This window comes from Ixodes scapularis, unplaced genomic scaffold (genome assembly GCF_016920785.2).
Source record: "Ixodes scapularis isolate PalLabHiFi unplaced genomic scaffold, ASM1692078v2 PGA_scaffold1__304_contigs__length_218370807, whole genome shotgun sequence".
NCBI classification, from domain to species: Eukaryota; Metazoa; Arthropoda; class Arachnida; order Ixodida; family Ixodidae; genus Ixodes; species Ixodes scapularis.
The window spans coordinates 210,031,561-210,055,078 of record NW_024609846.1 but is presented as its reverse complement, the minus strand read 5'-3'; the positions used below and the strand labels follow the sequence as shown (position 1 = coordinate 210,055,078).

Here is a 23,518-nt window from a genome sequence, read left to right as displayed (position 1 = left end):
CGCTCGCGTATTTTCTCGCTTCACGATGGGCTCTTCGGAACGGCACAGTCCCTCTGCCCTTCTTTCTCTCCTACCCAATCCCAATCGACATATCTCGATTCGATACACTACGTTTACGTGGATGCGACAGCAGCGCATCGGATCCAGTTAGCGAATCGGATCCACTTCAACCACCAAGTTTACATGGATTCGAATCGACCAGCAGCGGCACCTCGTGTCGAAGGATCACAACGCAAACCTCGTGACCTTCAGATTGTTTCCGAGGTGTCCGGTTTGCCTAGCGGCAGGCGAAGCAAATCTCCCGTAATCCCTCGCTCGAGCACTCGATTCGATCCGCTAGCGTGTACATGGAGAGTCTCGATTCGGATTGACCATCTCAAACCACCCCGTCCCAGCGGATCGGATCTACTCCGATCCGATCCGAGTTGTTTACATGTGCCGATTCGATTCGTTAACTGGATCCGATGCGCTGCAGTCGCATCCATGTAAACGTAGCCCATGTATCCGTGGTATAGCCACTATATAGATGCTTTCGGCTGGCGTGCGCGTCCCAGTCTTTCCTTCCCTTGTCACACCAGTAGTAATTGTGCAGCGAGGATCAAAGGATGCCCAATCAATTTGCGCCGGATTAGAAGGCGGGCCGTACGTATAGTAGCCGGGGTCATCGACGCCTCTCGGCCGAGTACAGTCAAGGCGCGGCGCGCGCGGGCAGGTACAGGGACGCGCGTCGCCCATATCCCTCCCCCGTGCGCCGCCCCGTATCTCTGTCACGGAAGTGAGGCCGTGCACACGAAAGAAAAGAGCAGCAGCGCGATTCGACCCTGGCTAATTCGATTAGTCTCGGCACGGCGGTTCCGATGCTCCCGCGAGACCGTCGGTCTCCCCCAACGAGGAAAAAAGGAGAAAGGAAGCGACGAGCTTGCTCCAGCGGCAGCTAGGCTCTTTGGCCATCTTTTTATTTACCTTCTATATCTTGGCTGATCGCGATGAGTGCGTGCGAGGGTCGTCGAAGGGTCGCCCTGCAGCGCTTCGGAACGAAGCCGTTCGTCGGGGAAGAGAGAGAGAGCGCCTTGCGGGGCTTCGGTCGGTCGACTGCGGCGCCAGCGAAAACTAGCTTCTCCGACTCGCTGCAACGCGCAACCCGATGATTACCCCCAAAAATAATAATAATAATATTAAAAGAGGCGGTGAAGTAAATAAAACGAACGGTTAGAGGGGAAAAGGAAGGATTGGGAGAAAAGGAAGGGAAGACAAGGAAAGATCCGTGTCTGCTTCGTTGACTTCGACTGCTGCGACAAGCGCTGAACGAGAGGAAAAGAAATGCAGGAAAGCGGATAGACGGGAAAGACGACGGAGACGCTGTATCAGTCGTCGGCGCCGCCGCCGTCACGAGAACGCAGCAGTCAGCGCCCGTGGGGGGAAGGGGGGGGGGGGGGCGGCTGCTTAGAAAGAAACCATTATCTTGAGCGCCATTGTGCTCTTGACGGCACCTACCCTCTTCCTCTCTCTCTCTCTTCTTCGATCTATTCTGGCGTTTCTCGATCGGCGTTTTGCGTACCTTAATCTCCGCGCCTGCCAAAACCTGGCCGAGCATGCACTCGTTCCGTCGGTGGCCGGCTAAATCGGAATGTCACCGGATCGCTTGACGGTTTTACGGTATTTTTTTTTCTTTTCATTCCGGAACTATCGTTTCGCCAAAATGTAGGTCTTTGTTGGCGTATCTTGATAGCGGAGAATGACGCAAAAATCAATAAGTTTATATATTTTCCCACGAAAATGTTTCAGCATCATACAATCGCGCATTTTATTACTAACAATAATAATTTTCTCCGTTAAAAGCGAGTGAAAGTAAAAGTCTGCGCTGAAGACCACGCGCTCCGCCGAGAAAGTGAGGGAGAGGAGGAAACGAGAGGGGACGTGAGAAGGTCGAGCTCTGATTGGAACGATTAGTGGGTAGAGCTAAAGCTAGCAGCCACTGCGCTCGTCGAACGCGAGAGCCAAACGCGAGATGCCGGCGTTAAGCGTTTTAACTAGGGCTTGACATCGATTAAAATTTCAACACGATTAAACGCCACTCTTTCCACGATTAATTTATTGATTGATAGCCATTTGCAAAAAGTCAACATTACATTTTTTTTTTTTTTTTTTGCTTTTTGTTGAATATGTGATAAACGGCGCAATATAAAATTTGGATCAAGAATCAACCTCGATATGTGTTGAGAACAGTTCAAAGACACACTCACGGATTATTACTTCAGCTATATGAAGGGAACGGACACTCGCACGGCGTCGAAGTGGCCAGGACACGTGCAGCCTTCCTCTCCCTTGTCTGGAGTTACAAATCTCGCCCCTGCAGTTTACTTTCAGTAAATATTTTACCGAAAGTGCCCTTCATACAGGTGTGCTCGTCCATGTCTCTATGGTGAAAACGTTTACCTTTTTCGTCAAAATTTCACCGATTAACCGGATAAAAAAAAGTTTGTCGCGAATAAAGTAATAATCGAATAATCGGTAGGTTAATGGATTAATGGACCTTTTTCCAGTAAGCTTTTGCGCATGCGTACACTCCCGCTGTCGCCGTTTTCGCAGGACAGCGGGACGCGGTGCCCTGCGAAAAGGCGACGGCAACATTGTCAGCATCTATCTTCGCGCGTGTTTAGTCTATTTTGACGCTTTGTTTTTTAGTATCGGTAGTATGGGGTATAAAAAAAGCACTGCAAACCGATACAACGGCACGATGCCAATGTGTTTTGACGGGCGGAGGCATGTTGAGCTGCTCTTCTATTATTATAATTCGCAGACGACTCCCCAGACAGCGCTCGTTACTCGAAAAAGATCCATTGCCCAGCCCTAGCGTTTAACGCGTTCGACGAGTGCAGTGGAAACGAAGGCTGCTAGGGTTAGGTCTCCCCACTCATCCTTCCAATCGGAGCTCGGCGTTCTCACGTCCCCTCTCGTCTCCTCCTCTCCCTCACTTTCTCGGTGCATAGACCGATCTCTGCAGCCAGTTTGGCCACGTCGCCGTTGCCGCCATGCATCCAGGGAACTTTAGTCTTTCTGCACGTGTCACTAGGGATGTCGCAAACCTGCCCAGGTTCGAGTTCGACCAAGTTCGACATTTTCGAACTTTCAACTTGATGTTCGACAAGGGTTCGACTAACGTTCAACTTTTGTGCACATGCGCAAAAACTAAAAAAAAAAAAAAAAACTTAAGTGATTTTTTTTGGCGGAGGAAAAGTGAAATATATTTTGGGTGTATTGGCATCACTGGTTCACATTACCAACTAACGAAGGCCATAAAAGCGCATATTTTCGCTTTTAGTTGTAAACATTGGTAACCACTTTATAAAATGTAAAATGAACTGCTTTCTATTTTATTTGTTCCCCAAAATTCGAAATATTCGTGTAGAAGCCGGGCAACACTGTTCATAAGTCGTACTTTTTCGAACTTTAGGGAAAGGTCGAAGGTTCGGCGAACCAGTCGAACCTTGAGGTTCGACGCCAAAATCGAAGTTCGACAAAAATTCGCGACACCCCTAGCCACAACCTCGCTACTGTTGTGCGTGGTCGCCGAAAGAATGAGAACGGCAGGAAGGAACTTCAGTTGTCCCGCCTCCAGCGCGAGCTTCCTGCCTTCGTCGACGCTTCTGCCTTCTCTTGCACCTCGCGCGTAGCCGAAGCACGGCGGAAGGCACGTAGCGCGTGCTGGAGGCCAGGCGTTTGAAAGTCACGTCCTGCCGCTCTCACTCTGTCAATGTCTATACTATTCCTACCGGAAAGGGCCCACTAGAGCTCTCCGTAAAAGTTGATTAGATTCCCGGGTGTTTAGGATGTCCGTGCAGTTTTGTACGCAGTGTGAAGGAACCGTGCGTGCAAATTTTCGCGTACAGCTACTGCTGTTTATAACACGCTTCCTCAACGTGTGGTGTCTGTAGTTATTAGTCACCGATTAGAATAGGGGACATCGCTAATCTGATTTCACGTTGTTCTTATCTCTAAAGATAAATCGGATACAGAAAGTAAGCTGTGAAGTTATGCAACATTGTTTGTGAAATGCTTTATTTTTCGATGAATTCTGCATTCTTTAATCTATAATTGGATGTCATTTCGAATAAACACAATTATCGTAATGCCGGCTGGGTCTCGAACCAAAATCTTTGGCATCCGCCGCAAAGACAGTACGTGCTGCTGAAGTATTTTGTAACAAGTTTATGAACTAATGATTTAGTCTTTGCGAAAATCAGTTGCAAGAACAAAAGTTTTAAAGCGGTTACTCTCCAGAATTGTCTCATTCATTTCGTCTGCCAAATATTCTGTATCCAGAGAATGCCTACTATTCCGAAATTCATCATGCACGCTCTGTCGCCCTTCATGAAACATTCAACCCGACTGGAAACCATTTCTTGGCTCATTGCGTTTAGCCTATAAATTCTGCATTTCTGTCGATGGATATCGTTCACGGTCTGCGTAGTCTGTCGTTTATCGGAGTTCGTCTTATGACAGACCGAACTCCGGAGTTTGCGGGCCGTCGTATTGATTGAAAGTAAATTGATGCAAAGCACAAACTGCAACGATAATCAGTGTCAGGAAGTAGCGTCAGGGTGTGACTAATAGATGAGGGAACACAACTGCGCGTGCGCGACTCGGAAGTCAATACCCTCGTGGGTTTCTGGATGCGCCTACCATGGCCTTGGTCACGCTATTTCGAAGCGTATGGAAGTTCACTGCTAGCGCAAAGAGCGTCGACCGCCCCCGAACCAATTCTCAAAACGAGACTGCATTGGGAAGACAGAATTGCTTGACCTGATTTTCCGTAGCGAACGATCGAGTCTTAGAGAGCACAGAGTGACGTCAGATTGACACGCTTCGTTCTTTTCACATTACGTGGCGCCAGCTGGCGCCGTTCGGCATCCGGCCACGCAGTTCCTGATCCGACCGAGAAGAAAACGCATCAATTTTACCTGGTAAAACATATAAAATAGCGCAACAGAAACAAGGACAAGAAGTAAACAGGACAGGCGCTAACTTTCAACTAGTTGAAAGTTAGCGCCTGTCCTGTGTATATATGTGTTCGATTTTCCAGAATAAAACTAGTGGAAAGTTAGCGCCTGTCCTGTTTACTTCTTGTCCTTGTTTCTGTTGCGCTATTTTATATGTTTTACTAAGATGAGCCAACTAGCCCATCAACGTACCTTACTAAACAATTTTACCTGTTTTTTTTTTTTTTTTAACATGTAATTTTTTTGTTTTCCCTCGCATCTGTCGTTTTTTTTTTTATTTATTTATGTGATTCGTGTTTCTCTGACGCCGGCGTACCTCTAAGGCTTGTTCTTATCGTAAACCTGTTGAGTACCTTCTAGGTCAACTCGACATTGTTACCATTCATTGAACGTTACAGTTTTAACAATTGGTTATTCTCTGTTGTCCTTGGATTATTTCTTGGCCGTATACGAATCGATCACTGCCGTTTACGAAACGCTGTTGTTTCTCTCGTTTTCTTTTCTTTCCCCGGGTCTTTTACTTTCAGGCCGACCACACCATAAAGGTTCACTTCTATAGAGGGCAGCAACAGCGTCCACATTCAATTTGGATCGTATCGCGTCTGCACGCATTCCGGTTAGAGCGCAACCAATCAACTTATCACGCTTATGTCCGCAGATTCCTTCCAAATATACAGTACTTCTATCCATCGTTTCAGCTTAAATCCAGACGCTACGAGCTGGTGGTACAAATCAGACAGCGTCAAAAGGGCATTATTTTCCAATGCTGCCAAGCACCGACTCCGGATGTGGTGGCGGTCCGAAGCTGTGCTCTCGTTTCTCCGGTGTGGTGATAACATGATTTCGGTAGACAATAGACGTCTCGACAAAGCAGCCTGTCACCGGGAATCTGGGGCGGCTCACCAAGAATGGGAACGTCAAAGAGAAACTGTTCATTCTCCGGACCAAAATGCGCCATAGCTTGGCTCTACTTTCCCAGGATCCAGTGAGTTTATTTCGGGCGAGCTTTAGGACGAGCCGGGCCCGATTCTCCGTGTCCGTCGAACCCCGGCACTTGAGCCGCCGACAATTCGGGGAGCAGAGCTGGCGCACACGCGAGGAACGCCCCTCGGAAAAGGTGTGCCACCTTGGCACGTATAGACGCACCACGACGTTTCCCGGGACGCGCACAGCCTTCCGATTCCCAGTCCATATCGCTTTCCTGCCCGTGAATTCTCACCGGTAGCGGATGTATCTTGGAGTGCGTCGTTGCCGTCGGTGGACCGACGCGATCCTGTCTAGCGTAGGCGTCCACCGAGGAGTCAGCTCGGTCTCAGTTCCTAACCTGTCTGGATCTTTGGCCTCGTGATATGGCGAAGCGACGGCTCCCGCTCGTGCTCCTGGTCACGGCTCTGTTGGCAGCGATCGACCCCTCGCGACAGTCGCCCGTCAAAAACAACAATAATGGGAACGTCCGGAAAAGCATGGAGGTAAGGCTATCCACGGTAAACACTTTTGGAGGTTCGTTTTGTCGGGCGCCCGAGGCGACTACGAGATACAACTCTGTGTACAGTGGGTGGTTTGCTATTCGAGTACGCGCAGTCGTAACGAATAAATTACTTTGTAAGCACTTTCTTACCTATTTTCAAGCTCGCTTCTTCTAAAACTCCAACTGTAACAATTGGTTTCATAAAGAAACTTAATCGACATTTCTCGGAAAAGTCAAAATGGCGCAACAACGTGAGTTCGAGTTGAAAAAGAAAATGAAGCTGCGTGACACGACGTTCCGACATAGGCCGTATACCGTGTTAGATTGCCGCGAAAAGCTAACTGTCATTCCATCGCTAGCTCCACTGGGGGAACATGTGTGTGTAGGGGGGAAGCGAACTATGTCCAACAAAGCAAGGTCAGTGCCTGGTTTTATTTGTGTGGCAGTACTCGAACCGCGCAGGGTGCCGGACGTGGGACATCTGACGCCCGTTAAAATTTTAAAATATTCCAGTCGCCAAAACGACATGCTCGATCGTGGGAATGAGAACTGCGGAAGTTCGCTATCAGCGAGGGGTAAGCGGTGCTGACATCAATGGTGGCCGTTAACATATCTCATAGTTCTACATTGAATTAAAACGAAAGAAACACAAAAGATGACGAAACAGACGACACAGCTTTCGTGTTTACGAGATATAAGGGTTATTCGCTATGGGAGCTCCAAGTCGAATAGCGGCTGACAATAACTGAAGCGGGCAATATGCAAAGTTAATTTAAATTTAAAGAAGAAAAAAGGCGCAAAAAAAAAAAAAAAGAAACATTTGATTTGGTTTGTTTTTCCGCAGTACAAGTAAGACTGGGGGAAAACAAACCTAACGAGCGGTATGATTTTATGCCCTGCCCTTAACAATTCATTACATTTGTCCTCTCTACCGTTGTCTTACCACGTTTAGCCTACACCGCCTCGCTCGCACCCTCGCTTTGTGTTCAAGTTTATTAACTTTCGACAGCCTCTTCCACCGTGAGAAACGAGGGAAGTGCGCTGCCTGTTGCTTGGTGATTGCCTCTTGGGTTACCTGCTAACGACGCAGCCTCATTGGCGGTGGGGCAATCAAAAGATTCCCATGATTTGTCACGCCCTGCATTTCTTCTTTAAGCTGGCAGTGACTGTGGTGGCTTTATGAATCGCCATACCGCACGGCGAGTTGGTTCTTTCCAAACTCGTAAGCAATGTCAAGATTCTTCGATAGAAAAATATGAGTCCTTCCGAAGCAACATACGTATATCTAGCGAACAACTTTTCAGATAAATTAAGGCCGTGAAGGTCGGTTTCTTTATGCATGTTTACGCGAAGGAGAGTGTAATCTGCTTTGAAGTATGGTGTCTTACCATGGCGCTGGAAACGGTAAATTATATGGGTGCAGCGCAAAGTCTAGCCTCGCGGCATGTAACCTGCATCGTGCATCTATGATCGCTACAAAAATTACTGGAAAGCGACTAATTAACTCTCCACAGCCCTTATATGGTCGTTAAAATGTAGCAGACGCGTATCTTTTCATTCAAATCGTGGCCAACTGAAAGAGGGATCGTGTAAGGTTTGGCGACTGAATGAGGAGATTGTAGCGACTCTTTCGCTTCCCGTTGTCGGAACGAAGAGGACCGCTAGTGTCGTGTAGCGCCTTCTTCCGGATCGTCATTGGATCCCGGTTGCTCCGGGGTTCGTCTCCGGACGGGCCTCGCGCGCCAGGGTCGGCGGCCGCGCACTCCCCGTTCGCACAATCTGTGCCCCGTCAACGACCTCAGTCGCGCGGCCGTACGACGCCGCCCCCGTCAATGGCGCCCGTTGTCGCGCGTGCGTGGCTGCCTGAATACGCCTTTAATGCGAGAGTTTTGGATGGGACGGATGAGCGATGACTGTGACGCTGGCGCTGCTCGCCGGTATCGTGACGCGGAAGCGTTGGCGCGGTGAGACGCGATGCGAGGCGCTCGAAGAAGTTGCGGCGTTTGGTGAAGATGGCCTCTCGTCAGGTGCGCGAAAGATTCGGGTAAACACGCAGCTCCGCTTGCTGGCTACAAGAAACGCGAAACGAGAAGCGTCCTTTATCGGGACGGATGCCAACCTCCCGCCGATGTTTCTAAGGGTTCGCTGAAGTTTGTCGCAGTTCTTAGGCTTGGAATTCTCTAGGGCCTCTACTTGACCTCTCTTGTTTAGACCCTATACACTGTTTACTAACAAGTCAGCGTTTGCCCAAACCAGGGCCTCTAAACTCGTCAAACACAAAGTTGAGGCCAAAGTTGACGCAGCGCACCGATTGGACAATCACGACGATGACTTCGCGTTTTTGTTGCCGAATTCCAGTCGGCGCGCTCCGCGAACTTGCGGCTCCAACTTTGTGTTTGATGAGTTTTAGGGCCCCACGTGTGGTCAAAGCGGCGGGTGCCAAAACCAGATTCGCGTGAAGTACAAGCGTACGAGCATGCACCATGCCGACAACAGTGCCGCCGTGGGAGCGTGACGTCACTAAATGTGGTCAGTGAACAGGAGAGCTGGTGGAAGTTTACCATGATGACGTTCAACCTGAGACGGGGGCAGAAAAAAAAATTCTGACAGTGGTAGAAAACAAATCATGGACAGACAACGTTTGTTTCTGTTTTTGATTTTATCGATTTTATTTAATGTTTTTATTTAATCACCCTGCTGCCCCACTCTCGGCTTCTGCCGCAGCCCCGAGTCATCATGGTGGCGTCATGGCCGCCTGTTGGTGTAGAGCAGAAGCGTTCGGTTTCTGCCACCGAATGGTTACAAGCCAAACAGTGTGGAAAAACGAGAGAACTAGACAAATCTATTTCTGTGGTTTTGTCTACTTAAAGCTTCCAAAACAATATCTCGCCGACGTTTTGCGTTCCCCCCCCCCCCCCCCCCCTTTATGTTGAAGTTGCAACAGAGTGCTTGAACGTTAACTGCTTGACAGAAGTGTTTTAAAAGTGAGCCGAAATGTATTTTGCGCGTTAGAATCTGACTACAAACTCTCAAACAAAAATAAGAAAAAAAAAAGAAAGAACGGGGCATGCCGATCAGCCAAATACAAGAGCCTGGAGTACGTGATTAATCAACGGGAAAATAAAATGAAAACACGTAATCACATTTAAAAAAAAGGGGACGCAATATTTGCCAGTAACGTAAGGATCAACTTTATTGTGCACCGCACTGTTAATACATTATGCATCGGACAAGATTTTTTTTTTTTTTTTATGATGACGCGTCATTGAGTTTACAGATAATGATCCGACACGTTGTTTCGCATCTTCAGTGGGTGCTACTCTTGCGCCTCAGCAAATATAGGTTCAAAACATGCTAAATTTACCTTTTTTTGCTGCACCAGCTTAATTGGGCGCGCCGGTTTTGTTTTGAAAATCCGACGACGACACCGAGATAAAGAGGTAAGTCGCGCCACAGTTACCTTGTAGACTATGCAAGCGTGACTGATGGACTTGCGGTAGACTGACTTTCTTTTACGCTTCCATGCGGCGAGACAATGCGGCGCAGAGTTAAGACTCACCGCCATAGACTCGCGTGACGGATGGCCTGTTTGTGCAGCAGCCGCCTAGGCTTGGAAACAGCGGGCGACGCGATCGCTCACAACGGGAAATCAATCTCCGAATCGAAGCGGGGCGGGGCTTGGCTTCTTGCCACACCGTTTGTCTCTGCCTTCTTTCTTCGACGCGGACGCTGATGGCTCTGTCTTGTCCGGTCAAAAGTAAAGCCTCGCTTTTCGAGCCGTCTTTTTGTATCGCCGTCTTGTCTCTCCAACTGAGACTAGATATTTTCTTGCAGCCAGACAAGCCCCGACGTCGTCTTTGTCGGTGTTGCCCCAGGGTTGGTGACTAGAAAGGAATCCTTTACCGGTCAAGTATGGCGACAAATGAGTTGCCTACTTTGAAGAAATTTAGCCGGAAATGCAACGGGGAAGTTGTACTAGCGATCAAGCAGTAGTCATATAGCTATACGTTGTTTCCTGCGTGCAACATGGCTGCCGTAAAAACTATCATGTCACTATAGACAACTGTAGCTAGACATCTCTAGCCATGGCTGTGTGTGGACGCAGGTAATCTTTACTTTCTGTTTACTTTTATTCTGATCGCTTCACGTCGTTACTATAGGCTCACACTAGAGGCGATGGCTTTTCTCGATGCCACTGTATTCGTGTCACCAGCGCAGGGTTTCTATGACTTCGTCATCACCTATTTTGGTGATTGGTCTTCTCAGCGAGACACGGAAAAAAACAATACAATGCGTTGCTCGTTGGAAATGTTCATACCGTTGCTGTTGCTTTACTGAACAAGTTAGCCACTAACGAAGCTCTTATTGGATTGCTTCCGTCAAATAATTTGACCCGAGACCCAGGCACGGGACAAGCACGAGGAACGTTACGCTTTGTTGAAGCCCCGGCGCCGGCCGTCGACTCGATTGAAGTCTGGCACGACCTTCGTCGTTCGTCAAGCTCGTTCAACGGACACTAATAATGTCTCCCCATTTTCTCCTCACGCCCATCCCTTCAATCGCATCCCCCAATTTATCTGCTCCTCCCTCCATACTGAGCCATGAGCTTTGCGTACGCTGTGTAGACGCTATTAGAAACATTTACAGCCCTTCCTTGGACAACGAGATAGGACAGAAGCTTGAAATGCTTTCATTAAAGACGTATACGGCCGCTAAATGTTACAGCCATGTCGAACTAGGAAGCAAGTATTCCCGGTGCTGCGGGCGACGCAGCTAGAGGGAGAGGCGTGTCGACACGCGACGCGGAAGAGTGGTCTTAATAACCTCTCCCTCCATTCTTTTATATTTTTTTTTATTTTTTTGTCTTTCAAGGTGTTACGGCGCATCGGAACCGAGAGGCGAAATAAACATGGCAGCTGGCCAATTTTGCGGCAGCTGGCATTTTTTAAACGCTTCCTTGAGCGCTTTTCGAACGCTATGCGCCGAGAAACTGAGGGAGAGGAGGACAAGGGAACGCGCGGGGACGTTAGAACGCCGAGCTCTGATTGGAATGATTAGTGGGTAGACCTAAAGCTAGGCGGAGCGAAGGTTCGTCTGCTTTTTTTGCAGGGGTTGAAGTGACGTCAGAACGCCGGGCTCCGATTGGCTCTGACTGAGGGATAGTTGGTAGACCTCAAGGCAGCTTGCTTTGAGGTCTACCCACTATCCTTTAATCAGAACCAATCAGAGCTCGGCGTTCAGACGTCACCACAACCCCTGCAAAAGAAGCAGATGAACTTGCACTCCGCATAGCAGCCTTCGTCCCCACTGCACTCGTCGAACGCGTTATAATAATAATATTAATAATAATAATAATAATCTTTATTGGTTCTGAAGAGCCGTCGCACCGTAAAAGGCCCGTACTATTTAGGCCCGCGATGCCTCGTATAGTGATGGCGATCATGTTGAAAAGTAGTGAAAGCGCTCAATAAATACGAAGACGGAGAAGCAAACAGGACGAGCGCTGACTATCAACTGAATTTTTATTGGAAAATAAAAACGGCAGAATGGAAACAACAAAAGCCACAAATATTGCAGAAATGTGACTAGTCAGCAACGACTCGGCCACCACACATGTAATGATATAATATACATCATGTAATGATGTAATATCATGTAATGATATTATCATGTAATATACAAGATAAAAGTGATGGTGATCATGAGATCATATGTACAAGGGGAGGACGATGCGGTCTTCTCAACATCCCAAGCACCGTTGCTCGAATGTTTCGGGAAAGGTTCAAGCGAGTCGGCCAGTGAACTGAAGTGACCTCCCGCGGGCTGTTCAATGAACGTTTGAAATGGAAAAGCCCTGGCGGTTTGTTGGTGTCATGGTTCGCTTCAGTGGGCTCCAGGAAGTGGCCCAGTGTTGGTTGACGGCAGCCACTTCCAAGGCATTCGCGTCCAGGGCTTAAACATAGCGCCGCAGTCACCCGGCGTAGCATCTTGTTATCGTCGTCGTCGTCGTTAGAACATGAAATGCCGGCGCCCTATGGCGTCCAGTGAATACACACTATAGTGGGTATTCACTGGAAGCCATAGGGCGCCGTTTAGAGCGCATGCTCAGGACGAGCTCACATTAGTTGGATACTAAAGGCCTGTTCACACATGTAGCGGAGCGCTACAAGCATAGCGCTGATCTCGCGCTAAGCGCGTGCTCACGGTAGCGTTCACCTGCTTTGTATCGCACCGTCAAAACAGTTGCTCATGGCAGACGATAAGTAGCCGACGACACGTGAGTAGCGCTACATGAGCGCTTCGCTGCATGTGAGAACCGGCCCTAAGACCGCCAATCTGGGTGGTACGGAAGGCACGTTGTAACGGAACCGTGGAAGCTCGCCGTCAACACGTGCTCAGCAGTCGAGCACGCAGCTATGGCCGCCAGTGAATACTCCCTATGCGATGCCTATACATCACACAAAAAGACAAGTCTGCAAACAGTTTCGAACGCGAGTCATTGAGAGATCAGTGCTTCGAATGCCGCACGGCAACGAGTTCAAGGAGAAACTACACGCGGCATTCGAATCACGGAAATCGCGGTGACTCGCGTTTGCAGGCTGTCTTATGTATTATATATTAGCAGTGTAACCACGGAATTAATAGAAGGACATTGAGGCACCCTAATACGTTCGTCGCAAGCCTCTACGCTGGAAGGCGCAGAGTTTGGCGATGTGTGCTTGACCGGCGCCAACGAGCGTCCCGTGCAGGAGATCTCTGACACTAAACTTGGGTCGTATCCTTTCTTTTCGCAGACTTTCCTGGAGCGGTTCGGCTACATGGGCGACACGAGCAGTGGCTCGGTGCTGCCGTCGGACAACCTGCGCACCGAGGAAGGCTTCCGTGCGGCGCTTCGGCGCATGCAGAAGTTCGCCGGTCTGCCGGCCACCGGACACCTGGACCAGGCCACGGCGCGTATGATGAAGGCGCGACGCTGCGGCGTTCCCGACGTCATCGGACACGCCGAGCGCGTCCGCCGCTACGCGCTCCAGGGCTCCAAGTGGGACAAGACGCACCTCACATGGAGGTGAGCTCCCACTCAAATAAGGTCTCCTTACGTCGTCCCGCTCTCGGAGTAACTATTACGGCTTGACTAGGGTTTAGGGAGTCTCTTTTTGTCACGTCTAATACCCTAATGTAATTGTCACACCTGACTACAGTTATTCCGGAGTTTTTTTTATAGTACCCGATCTGCCCGAAAATTTGCTCAACGGACCAACAAACATCGTTGAAATAGTAACCCACATATTGGGCCAAAAGAATTTCTTCTCGCGAAGGTATTGAATTTACAATTTTGGTCCTCACCGTGTTTTTAAAAGTCAGCCTTTACTGGCAACAATGAAAAAGTGACGTCAGCGGAAGGCAGGCGTTCACTGTTGGAACTGAAGACTTTGTTCCCAACTGGTTACAAGCACTTCAATGATGTCAAATGAACGCTTTGGAAGCTCGCTCCAGCGCCTGTGAAGCGGCACGAATGAAGTGCACGGCATAGTCCATTGCCCGGTCGAGCTGAAAGCCTGCCTTCCACTTAGGTCAAGATACTGAAAAGCGCGGATGTATTTGAATGTTGCTCGCACGCTCTTTACTTGTTCTGAAATAGTTCTCCGAGAATATAGTATGGTAACTTTGGTAAAACGTAGCTGCAGTTAAAAGTGACTTAACTGCCGTGAAGCATGCTCGTGTAACTAGGGTATCAAAAAGGCGTGAGAGGGACAGGAATGAACTAAGGGAATACATCTCAACTCGCGAAAATTCATTGGTTTTGTGACGCGGACAGGTTTCGCATAGTTAAAACGGCTAAACAAACCGCAACCTCGGAACCTTTTTTTTTTCTTCGTTATTTTGTTTATAATTGTGGGGCGCGAGGGGTAACGCCATCTGCTGTAGGGGCTTCTCTCGAGGCACCCGGACGGTGGCGCCGGGCGGTAATCTTCTCCATCGGAGCGCGGACGGCGCAATACGTGCACGTTTTCTCATACAAGAGATGCATCGCTGGGAAGGGAATGCATATGGCGTTGTGGACGCGAACCTAACGCAGATGAGTGGAGTGAAACGTATTCCCCCTAGTAAAGTGTTTGCAGTGACAATAACATTACAGGGAAAGGGGGTGGATAGGTGGATATCTCGAGTCTCGTGGTCAAGCCCGTAAGGCCTCTCCGAACAGGAATCGTAAGGCCACACGACTCCGACAAAACTCGCACGGCGGTTCGCTTCCATCCGTTCTTTGTATTTGTTTCCGGGGGGGAGGGGGGGGAGGGGGGGAGGGGGGGGGGTTGTTTCCTCCGTCAAATTTCGCCCGTGTCCTCCACGGGGGCATTGAGCATGCATGCGCATCACGTGGGTCCGGACAGCCAATCAGAAGCTCTGTTGCCTGTCGGTCAATCGCCCAAAACCTCCGCTTCTCTTCAGGTCCCGAAAACCGGAAGGAGAAGGGCTGTGTTCCAAATCTTATCCCAAATAGGTCCGTGCTACTCCGGCGTGTCGTGTCAGGTGATAACACAGATAGAGCGACGCTGGCCTCGGCTAGGTTTTCGAACGCAAAGGTACAAAACCCTTACCCTGGAATAAGATCGAGTAAAATGTGGAACACGTCCAAGGTTACGAGGGCCCGGCAGAACAGATGGAGACAGCATTGGCAGGTGGCGTGTGACGTCAAGTCTGACGAGCACCGAGGTCACCGAAAAGCGGAAAAAGCGAGGAAGAAAATCGTGATTTTGGCTCGGGGGTGCTCAAACAGACATCGGACTGCTGGACGCTTCAATTTTTACGATTTTTGCTGGAGTCGTGTTGCCTCACGATTCCTGTTTGGACAGACCTTTAAAAGGTTCCGGAATAATATGGCAGAAAGTGACAAAGCACATGGACATGCACGTTCAGGCCGAACTACAAACTGTGCGAGTAAGCGAAGTACGTTGTTTCCTTTTTCCACTGTCCGTGTTTCCTTTCAAGTATGCCGTCTATACTCCGTTCCTCCCTAAGCTTAGACTGCAGTGGAAGCTGCCTCCTCGTTGTACCAGACGTTGGGTCTTGCGCACCTGTGCACATACTCGTATATATCCTGAAATTATTAGTGGCTAGAACAAGGCCCCGGATGCGGGCTTGGGGTCTCACAATAACTGATATAGCTAGCCAGTTGTGTATTACAGAACTGGAGATGAACGATGACAAAACAACATAATTATAATGCAATTGAATGCAAAGGTGCAAGCCAGCTGAACAAGAATGATGAAAATAATCCCTGGAGAAGTGGAGCAAGAGGGACAAAGGACAAACACAAATCTCCAAACACAGCTAGGTGACTGGTGTGCGACCGAAAAAATCCGCCTGGTCCGGGTATCGAACCCGGGACCTCTCCATTACAAGTGGAGCGCTCTACCAACTGAGCTAATCAGGGGTTAGACGTCAGTAGAGCAAACGTCAGTAGAGCAGAACAACATAAGACGTCGTTGAAGATCAGCAACGGAGGCAGGCCTTCTTTCTCTCAGTTGCAGAGAACTTTGAACGCGGTTTCCGTCGTGTTCGGCCCGTGACACCGCCGCTTCTGCTTCTCGCCTCTTGGTGCGCACTTCGTAGATGGCACAGCGCTTGTCGGTAGTGGAGTGCGCACTGAGGTCACAAACTGCGCGCTTTCACCACGCACTATTCTTGCGTTCGCCCTGCGACTAACATCTGTACTCACGGATGGAACGCAACGACACCGGCTTCTTTTCTCTTCTTCACTCTCCTCCACACTATCTCTCCTCTCTCTGAGGATTCTCGGACGACGTGAATCGCGTACTTCTAGAGTTAAGGTATAGCCTGGCGAATTGAGCTCGCTGTCCTGGAGTTACAAGCATCCTCGAATACCACAGGGACACCACAGCTGCATTTGCCGAAACTCCCAGGAACCATATATATGTACTCCCTCGAAGGAACGAAGCGAGCCAGACCCTACATATGCTTTCCTTATACACCCGCCTCATTCACACATCGGTGCTAGCCACAGCCCAGGTCTTTCTTTACCCACCGTCCAAGCTGATTGCCCGGAAGGCCACGTGAAATCCCATCTCCGACGTGTCTCGAAAAATGGATTAGGAGCTACGTGCGCCCTTTCTTCTCCGCGTCGGGCGCCACTTCTCATCGGCGCTTGCGGGGAAAGAAAGTCCTCCTTTTCCCGGACGCCCGTCCATCCCTGCGTCGCGGTGTCCCCGCAGAATAGAAACGAAAAGCACACACTCCGCAGAACGATTTGTCGTCGGGCGGACGTCTCTCCGGTGGCCGCCTGTCCGACGCAGAGGGTGCTCCAGACGCGTCCCCCGTCGGTATAGCGGCACCGGTACAAGAGCGACGTGGGTGAACGTGTCTCGACTACGCGAGACCGCCCGGCAACCGACGACGGTGCCACGACTAAGCACGGCGACGACGACGTTGCCTCTTCTCAGCCCGACGTCCATCACACGCCACTCTGCGGGCGGGAAAACACAGCGCAACAAAAGTGACACTGTCAACTGAGCCGCGTTAGCGCTCGCGGCGCGGCGCCGCGAGCGTCCATCTTTATTTATAAAGCGGCAAACTTGTTCCCGCGGGGGAAAGGAAAAAGTGGAGTAAACGTTCGGAGCGAAGAAGACAGAAGAATAAGGTGGGCGTCCTCCGGACACATACGGCCCGGGCTCTTGTTTCTAAAAGCGCGGCACCGCAGGAGACAAGCAAAAATTGTGGCGGTGCAGAGCGAAAGGACGACACTGCAAAAACGGGACCTAGAAAAAAAAAATATACATATATATATATATGTCGATGCGACGTGGACTGAGCAATATGTCGTGGCGCTTGGAAGCGCCCTCGAGGGAGCGATCTCAGCTGTAAGCAGCAGGCGCTCGCACCCCTATAAGCGGATAGAGCCCCGGTGTTTCGCAGGAGGTGGGGGAGGCGCGCGACACGGCGGCTGGCGCCTTTGGCGGGGGACTCCCCCGGGGCATTTGTTAGCGGGAGATTTCGGGCTCTTCGAGAGGAGAGGGGAGACGTGCCCGGGGGCTAACGAATCGCCCGAACGCGAGCTGCAAGTCGACAGGAAACCGGACCTGGGGCTCAGACCCTGCCGCGATGCCGACGAGGGAGGCCCCGTGTCTCTCGGAGTCTCTGGAGCCAATAAATTGCCACTGCATTTCTTGGGTCGATGGGCAACGCCGATCCGTCTCCTGGGCTCGGTCTGCTGCGAACAGGGAGCGTGAATCAGCACCTGCCTATTAGTCTTCTTCGTTCGCGAAGGGCCGAGGTTCTCCACGTTACTGCCACAGAAATTCACCGAAGCCTCCGGTGAGAAACAGAAGGCGACTTCAAATATGTCTTGCTTTGTCTGTTTTTAATGACTCGGCAGACGCCGTTTTGTCTCTTTGTGTGCCTGTCTGCGCTTGCTGTGCCTCATCACCACGTCTGTCGTATATAAGGATAGTGGCGATAAAGTCTAAGGTACATGTCCGTAAGAATTGTTTTTTCTTTATTAGAGCGCAGCTGTTAAACGCCCGTGTCCGGCTTGAGTGGCGTCGCCGTCGGCGTAACCGCGCGGTGCATTATGGGACGCGTGACGTCACTGATGACGTCATCAGTGACGATGCCGATGCCGATGACGTCATCAGTGACGATGATGATGCCGATGACGTCATCAGTGACGATGACGATGACGTCATCGTGATGCCGTCATCGTCACATGACCCCCGTAAGGTCATGTGACCCCCGTTAGGTCACGTGTCCCCAGTGACGTCACGTGACCCCCGTGAGGTCACGTGACCCTTGTGAGGTAACGTGACCCTCGTGAGGCGACGGCGACGCCGCTCGGAGGGACGAGTAGCAGGCAGGATGAGGAGGTGTGAACGGTAGTGAACGGTAGTGAGGGGCATACCTTCCCTTCACTACGGTTCTCTCCACCTCCTCAAGAGTTCCTCTCTAATTCGGGGTTACAGAGAGTTGTAAACGGCTTTCATTTTTTTTTATTTCTATTTTGCGGATAACATCCGCGTAGGGGGGCAAAGATAAAGAGGCACGATGCCTGACAGAACCTCTGCCTCTCCCCCGCCCCCCTCTCCCCCATAGGCTCTGTCAGGGGCAGAGGTTAATTATTAATAATGCTCTTTTTTTGTGAAAATATTTGTTTAATAATGCTTTTTATTACATGTTTTTTTTTGTTTTTTTTACGGCGATTGTAAGCGCACTACGCCGCTGATTTCGAAGTGTAAAAACTCAGAGCCCGGAAGTGTTAGTGGCAAACAGTGTAGCAAGCGTTACAAAAAAAAAAAAAAAGTAGCGAAATACGTTACTTGTGTTTTGCTAATAAAGGAAACGCTTTACCAACCTACGTTACGTCAAAATAAATGGAACGCGTTGCCGTTACCGTTGAAAAGTAACGCATCTTACTTTTGCGTTACTTTTAAAACGGTTTACTTTTTTGACGTTACAGTTATGCATAAGCGCAATATGTCAAGAAACGTTATGTCCATGCAAGAACTTAATATATAATTAACTCTTTTTTTTTACTGTTTTCTATGAATACTTACGAGCAAAAATACAAAAAAAAAAAACATGAGAAATGGAAGAATTCATAACTAGTCGCCTAGAAGTAAAAACGTTAAAAAATTAAGTGTAGTTTTTGAAGTCGTGGGAAGAAGGTGTAGCGAGTAACGTAACTACGTAACCCGTTACTCGAACTACGTAACGCAAGTACGTCATTTGTTACGGGAAAAAGTAACGCGTTACCGGCAAGGCCGTTCCTAACTCATTGTCGCTAACACTGGCACTGACAAGGCATAGACCGTCTCCCTTTTGCCCCCTTCTTATCCTTAACATGGCGGCGCCCGGTGGCTGAATCGAGGGCATTGAGAGGAATTAAGGCGATCGTGAAATCGGCGAAAGCTGGGTCGAGTTGTTTTTATCGTTGCCGGATAACCTCTCGGACTTCGAAAGAGCAATTGTCGAACGATAAAGAATTATTGGCTATCTCTCGCGTCGAGCACAAAAGTCAGCAACACATCATTTTCCTATCTATCGATTAAAAGTTATTCGAAATGCGTTGCCTAGAATACTGCTAAAACTAAAATAGAACTGAATAGTGCCGCGTCGACTGCACGCTGACTAGGGACACGTGGCAAGCGCACATCTAAACGGGAGTTAGATTGACCGGTTGGCAGACGTGAGCGTTCGTGATCGCTGTGATTGATGAGAGGCAAAGCGAAAATTTTTAATGATGGTTCCGGTTTAAAGGAACCCAGAAAGGGCGAGAAGCGCACCATTTCGCCATGCACGTCATAGATTCGGGCGGAAGGTTAAAATACTACAATTTCTTTTAAGACTTTTTTAATTTTAATCTGCAAATACTCCGTTCCCAAGCTTAAGAAGTGTTAGGACAATGCCCAGATATCATTTGCAGTCGCATTAAACACCAGAAAAATATGAATGCTGGGGTTGCCAGTGGCCCTTTTAGACCACAGTGAAAGGGATAGCAACTAGCGAGTTGTATTTCAAAGAGAGATCCAACACTTCAAAAGAACGTTACGCCGCTTGAACGCATGAATGTAACATTCTGGTGCTTCTTTTGACTGACGAGCGCGTATCAGCCTGCATTGATGTTCTCACTAGGTTCCGAAGCACCCTAAGTATCCCAGGTTGCAGGTCACATGTCTGCCTCTGCCAGTAGACCTTCCGCAGCTCTGAAACATGCCATAACCCTATGTACACCGATCTATCAATGTACGTACTTTTCTACTTCTTTTTCTCCCCCAAGACTCTTCGTGTTCAGAAAAGACTACCCAAGGAATTGAAGCTGAGTCTCACCGGTTCAATTCAAGAAGATATCTTCTGTAACCATTCTTCGTTCGTTCTCGCTCTCACTGGGAGGAACCGAGAACATGTGTCTGAAACCAAGAGCTTCGTCTATAGTATTCAGGAAGACGAGAGAAGTTGATTTGTGGTGTCCATCGGCGGAAAGTCTAGGGCGACCAGTGGATAACAACCGGGAACACCGGCCGGTGACGGAGCTGTTAGCTCTCTCGGCGCTCCCTCTACGACGTGACGTCGGGCCGCGCACAAGCGCGGGCCAGACAACCGCTTGCCGTACATCGTGCCACCTCTCGATGGACCGCAGCGGACGCTTCGAAACATCTGAGCCAATCCAATGCCGTTGTGAGTGTCACTTGACCTCTGGGAGGAACGCAGTGACGCGTGGGGCGCTCAATCACGTGACACATCCGCGGCGCTGGCGCTCAATCACGTGACACATCCGCGGCGCTGGCGCTCACTCACGTGACACATCCGCGGCGCTGGCGCTCACTCACGTGACACATCCGCGACGCTGGCGCTCACTCACGTGACACATCCGCGGCGCTGGCGCTCACTCACGTGACACATCCGCGGCGCTGGCGCTCACTCACCTGACGCATTCGCGGCGCTGGCGCTCACTCACGTGACACATCCGTGGCGCTGGCGCTCACTCACGTGATACATCTGCGGTGCTGGCGCTCAATCACGTGACGCATCCGCGGCGCTAGCGCTCACTCACGTGATACATCCGCGGCGCTGGCGCTCAATCACGTGACATATCCGCGGCGCTGGCGCTCAATCACGTGACACATCCGCGGCGCTTGCGCTCACTCACGTGACACATCCGCGGCGCTTGCGCTCACTCACGTGACACATCCGCGGCGCTGGCGCTCACTCACGTGACACATCCGTGGCGCAGGCGCTCAATCACGTGACACATCCGCGGCGCTTGCTCTCACTCACGTGACACATCCGCGGCGCTTGCGCTCACTCACGTGACACATCCGCGGCGCTGGCGCTCACTCACGTGACACATCCGTGGCGCTGGTGCTCACTCACGTGACACATCCGCGGCGCTTGCGCTCACTCACGTGACACATCCGCGGCGCTGGCGCTCACTCACGTGACACATCCGTGGCGCTGGCGCTCACTCACGTGACACATCCGTGGCGCTGGCGCTCAATCACGTGACACATCCGTGGCGCTGGCGCTCACTCACGTGACACATCCGCGGCGCTGGCGCTCACTCACGTGACACATCCGTGGCGCTGGCGCTCACTCACGTGACACATCCGCGGCGCTGGCGCTCACTCACGTGACACATCCGTGGCGCTGGCGCTCACTCACCTGACGCATTCGCGGCGCTGGCGCTCACTCACGTGACACATCCGTGGCGCTGGCGCTCACTCACGTGATACATCTGCGGTGCTGGCGCTCAATCACGTGACGCATCCGCGGCGCTGGCGCTCACTCACGTGACACATCCGCGGCGCTGGCGCTCACTCACGTGACACATCCGCGGCGCTGGCGCTCACTCACCTGACGCATTCGCGGCGCTGGCGCTCACTAACGTGACACATCTGTGGCGCTGGCGCTCACTCACGTGATACATCTGCGGTGCTGGCGCTCAATCACGTGACGCATTCGCGGCGCTGGCGCTCACTCACGTGACACATCCGCGGCGCTGGCGCTCACTCACGTGACACATCCGCGGCGCTGGCGCTCACTCACCTGACGCATTCGCGGCGCTGGCGCTCACTCACGTGACACATCCGTGGCGCTGGCGCTCACTCACGTGATACATCTGCGGTGCTGGCGCTCAATCACGTGACGCATCCGCGGCGCTAGCGCTCACTCACGTGATACATCCGCGGCGCTGGCGCTCAATCACGTGACATATCCGCGGCGCTGGCGCTCAATCACGTGACACATCCGCGGCGCTTGCGCTCACTCACGTGACACATCCGCGGCGCTTGCGCTCACTCACGTGACACATCCGCGGCGCTGGCGCTCACTCACGTGACACATCCGTGGCGCTGGCGCTCAATCACGTGACACATCCGCGGCGCTTGCGCTCACTCACGTGACACATCCGCGGCGCTTGCGCTCACTCACGTGACACATCCGCGGCGCTGGCGCTCACTCACGTGACACATCCGTGGCGCTGGTGCTCACTCACGTGACACATCCGCGGCGCTTGCGCTCACTTACGTGACACATCCGCGGCGCTCACTCACGTGACACATCCGTGGCGCTGGCGCTCACTCACGTGACACATCCGTGGCGCTGGCGCTCAATCACGTGACACATCCGTGGCGCTGGCGCTCACTCACGTGACACATCCGCGGCGCTGGCGCTCACTCACGTGACACATCCGTGGCGCTGGCGCTCACTCACGTGACACATCCGCGGCGCTGGCGCTCACTCACGTGACACATCCGTGGCGCTGGCGCTCACTCACGTGACACATCCGCGGCGCTGGCGCTCACTCACGTGACACATCCGTGGCGCTGGCGCTCAATCACGTGACACATCCGCGGCGCTGGCGCTCAATCACGTGACACATCCGCGGCGCTGGCGCTCACTCACGTGACACATCCGCGGCGCTGGCGCTCACTCACGTGACACATCCGTGGCGCTGGCGCTCACTCACGTGACACATCCGTGGCGCTGGCGCTCACTCACGTGATACATCTGCGGTGCTGGCGCTCACTCACGTGACACATCCGTGGCGCTGGCGCTCACTCACGTGACACATCCGTGGCGCTGGCGCTCAATCACGTGACATATCCGCGGCGCTGGCGCTCACTCACGTGACACATCCGCGGCGCTGGCGCTCACTCACGTGACACATCCGCGGCGCTGGCGCTCACTCACGTGACACATCCGCGGCGCTGGCTTGGCAAGTATGGCTCGCTCCTGGCGCCCGCTGCGGACCATCGTAAGATGAAAGGAAGGTCGGAACGAACGCACGCGCCGTTCGAACGAAGAGATGGTGGCAGCTGCGCTTGGCAGCCGCTCACTGCGGCCACGTCGCGAGGGAACGCGCGGAGGACCCAAGGCGCGGGCTGTCATCCCGCTGCTGCCGTGCAGCTGCTTGACTTCTTTAATGTTTAAAAATACTTTACTAACGTTGCAGTGTTACAGTAACTGTGATGAAGAACGTTGCTCTGCTCTAGTCGAGATGTTCCGCACTTTGTTTTGTCTTATTTTATTAATATTTATT

At 51.3% G+C, this 23,518-nt stretch overlaps 1 protein-coding gene across 1 annotated transcript in view; it reads left to right on the top strand.

The window, feature by feature from the left end:
• LOC8039478 (matrix metalloproteinase-2) overlaps positions 1-23,518 on the top strand; it is a 255,383-nt gene that overhangs the window by 115,479 nt on the left and 116,386 nt on the right. The window contains exon 2 of the mRNA XM_042291060.1: positions 13,263-13,534. Coding sequence (XP_042146994.1) covers positions 13,263-13,534 — 272 coding nt within the window. The remainder of the gene's footprint in view (positions 1-13,262; positions 13,535-23,518) is intronic.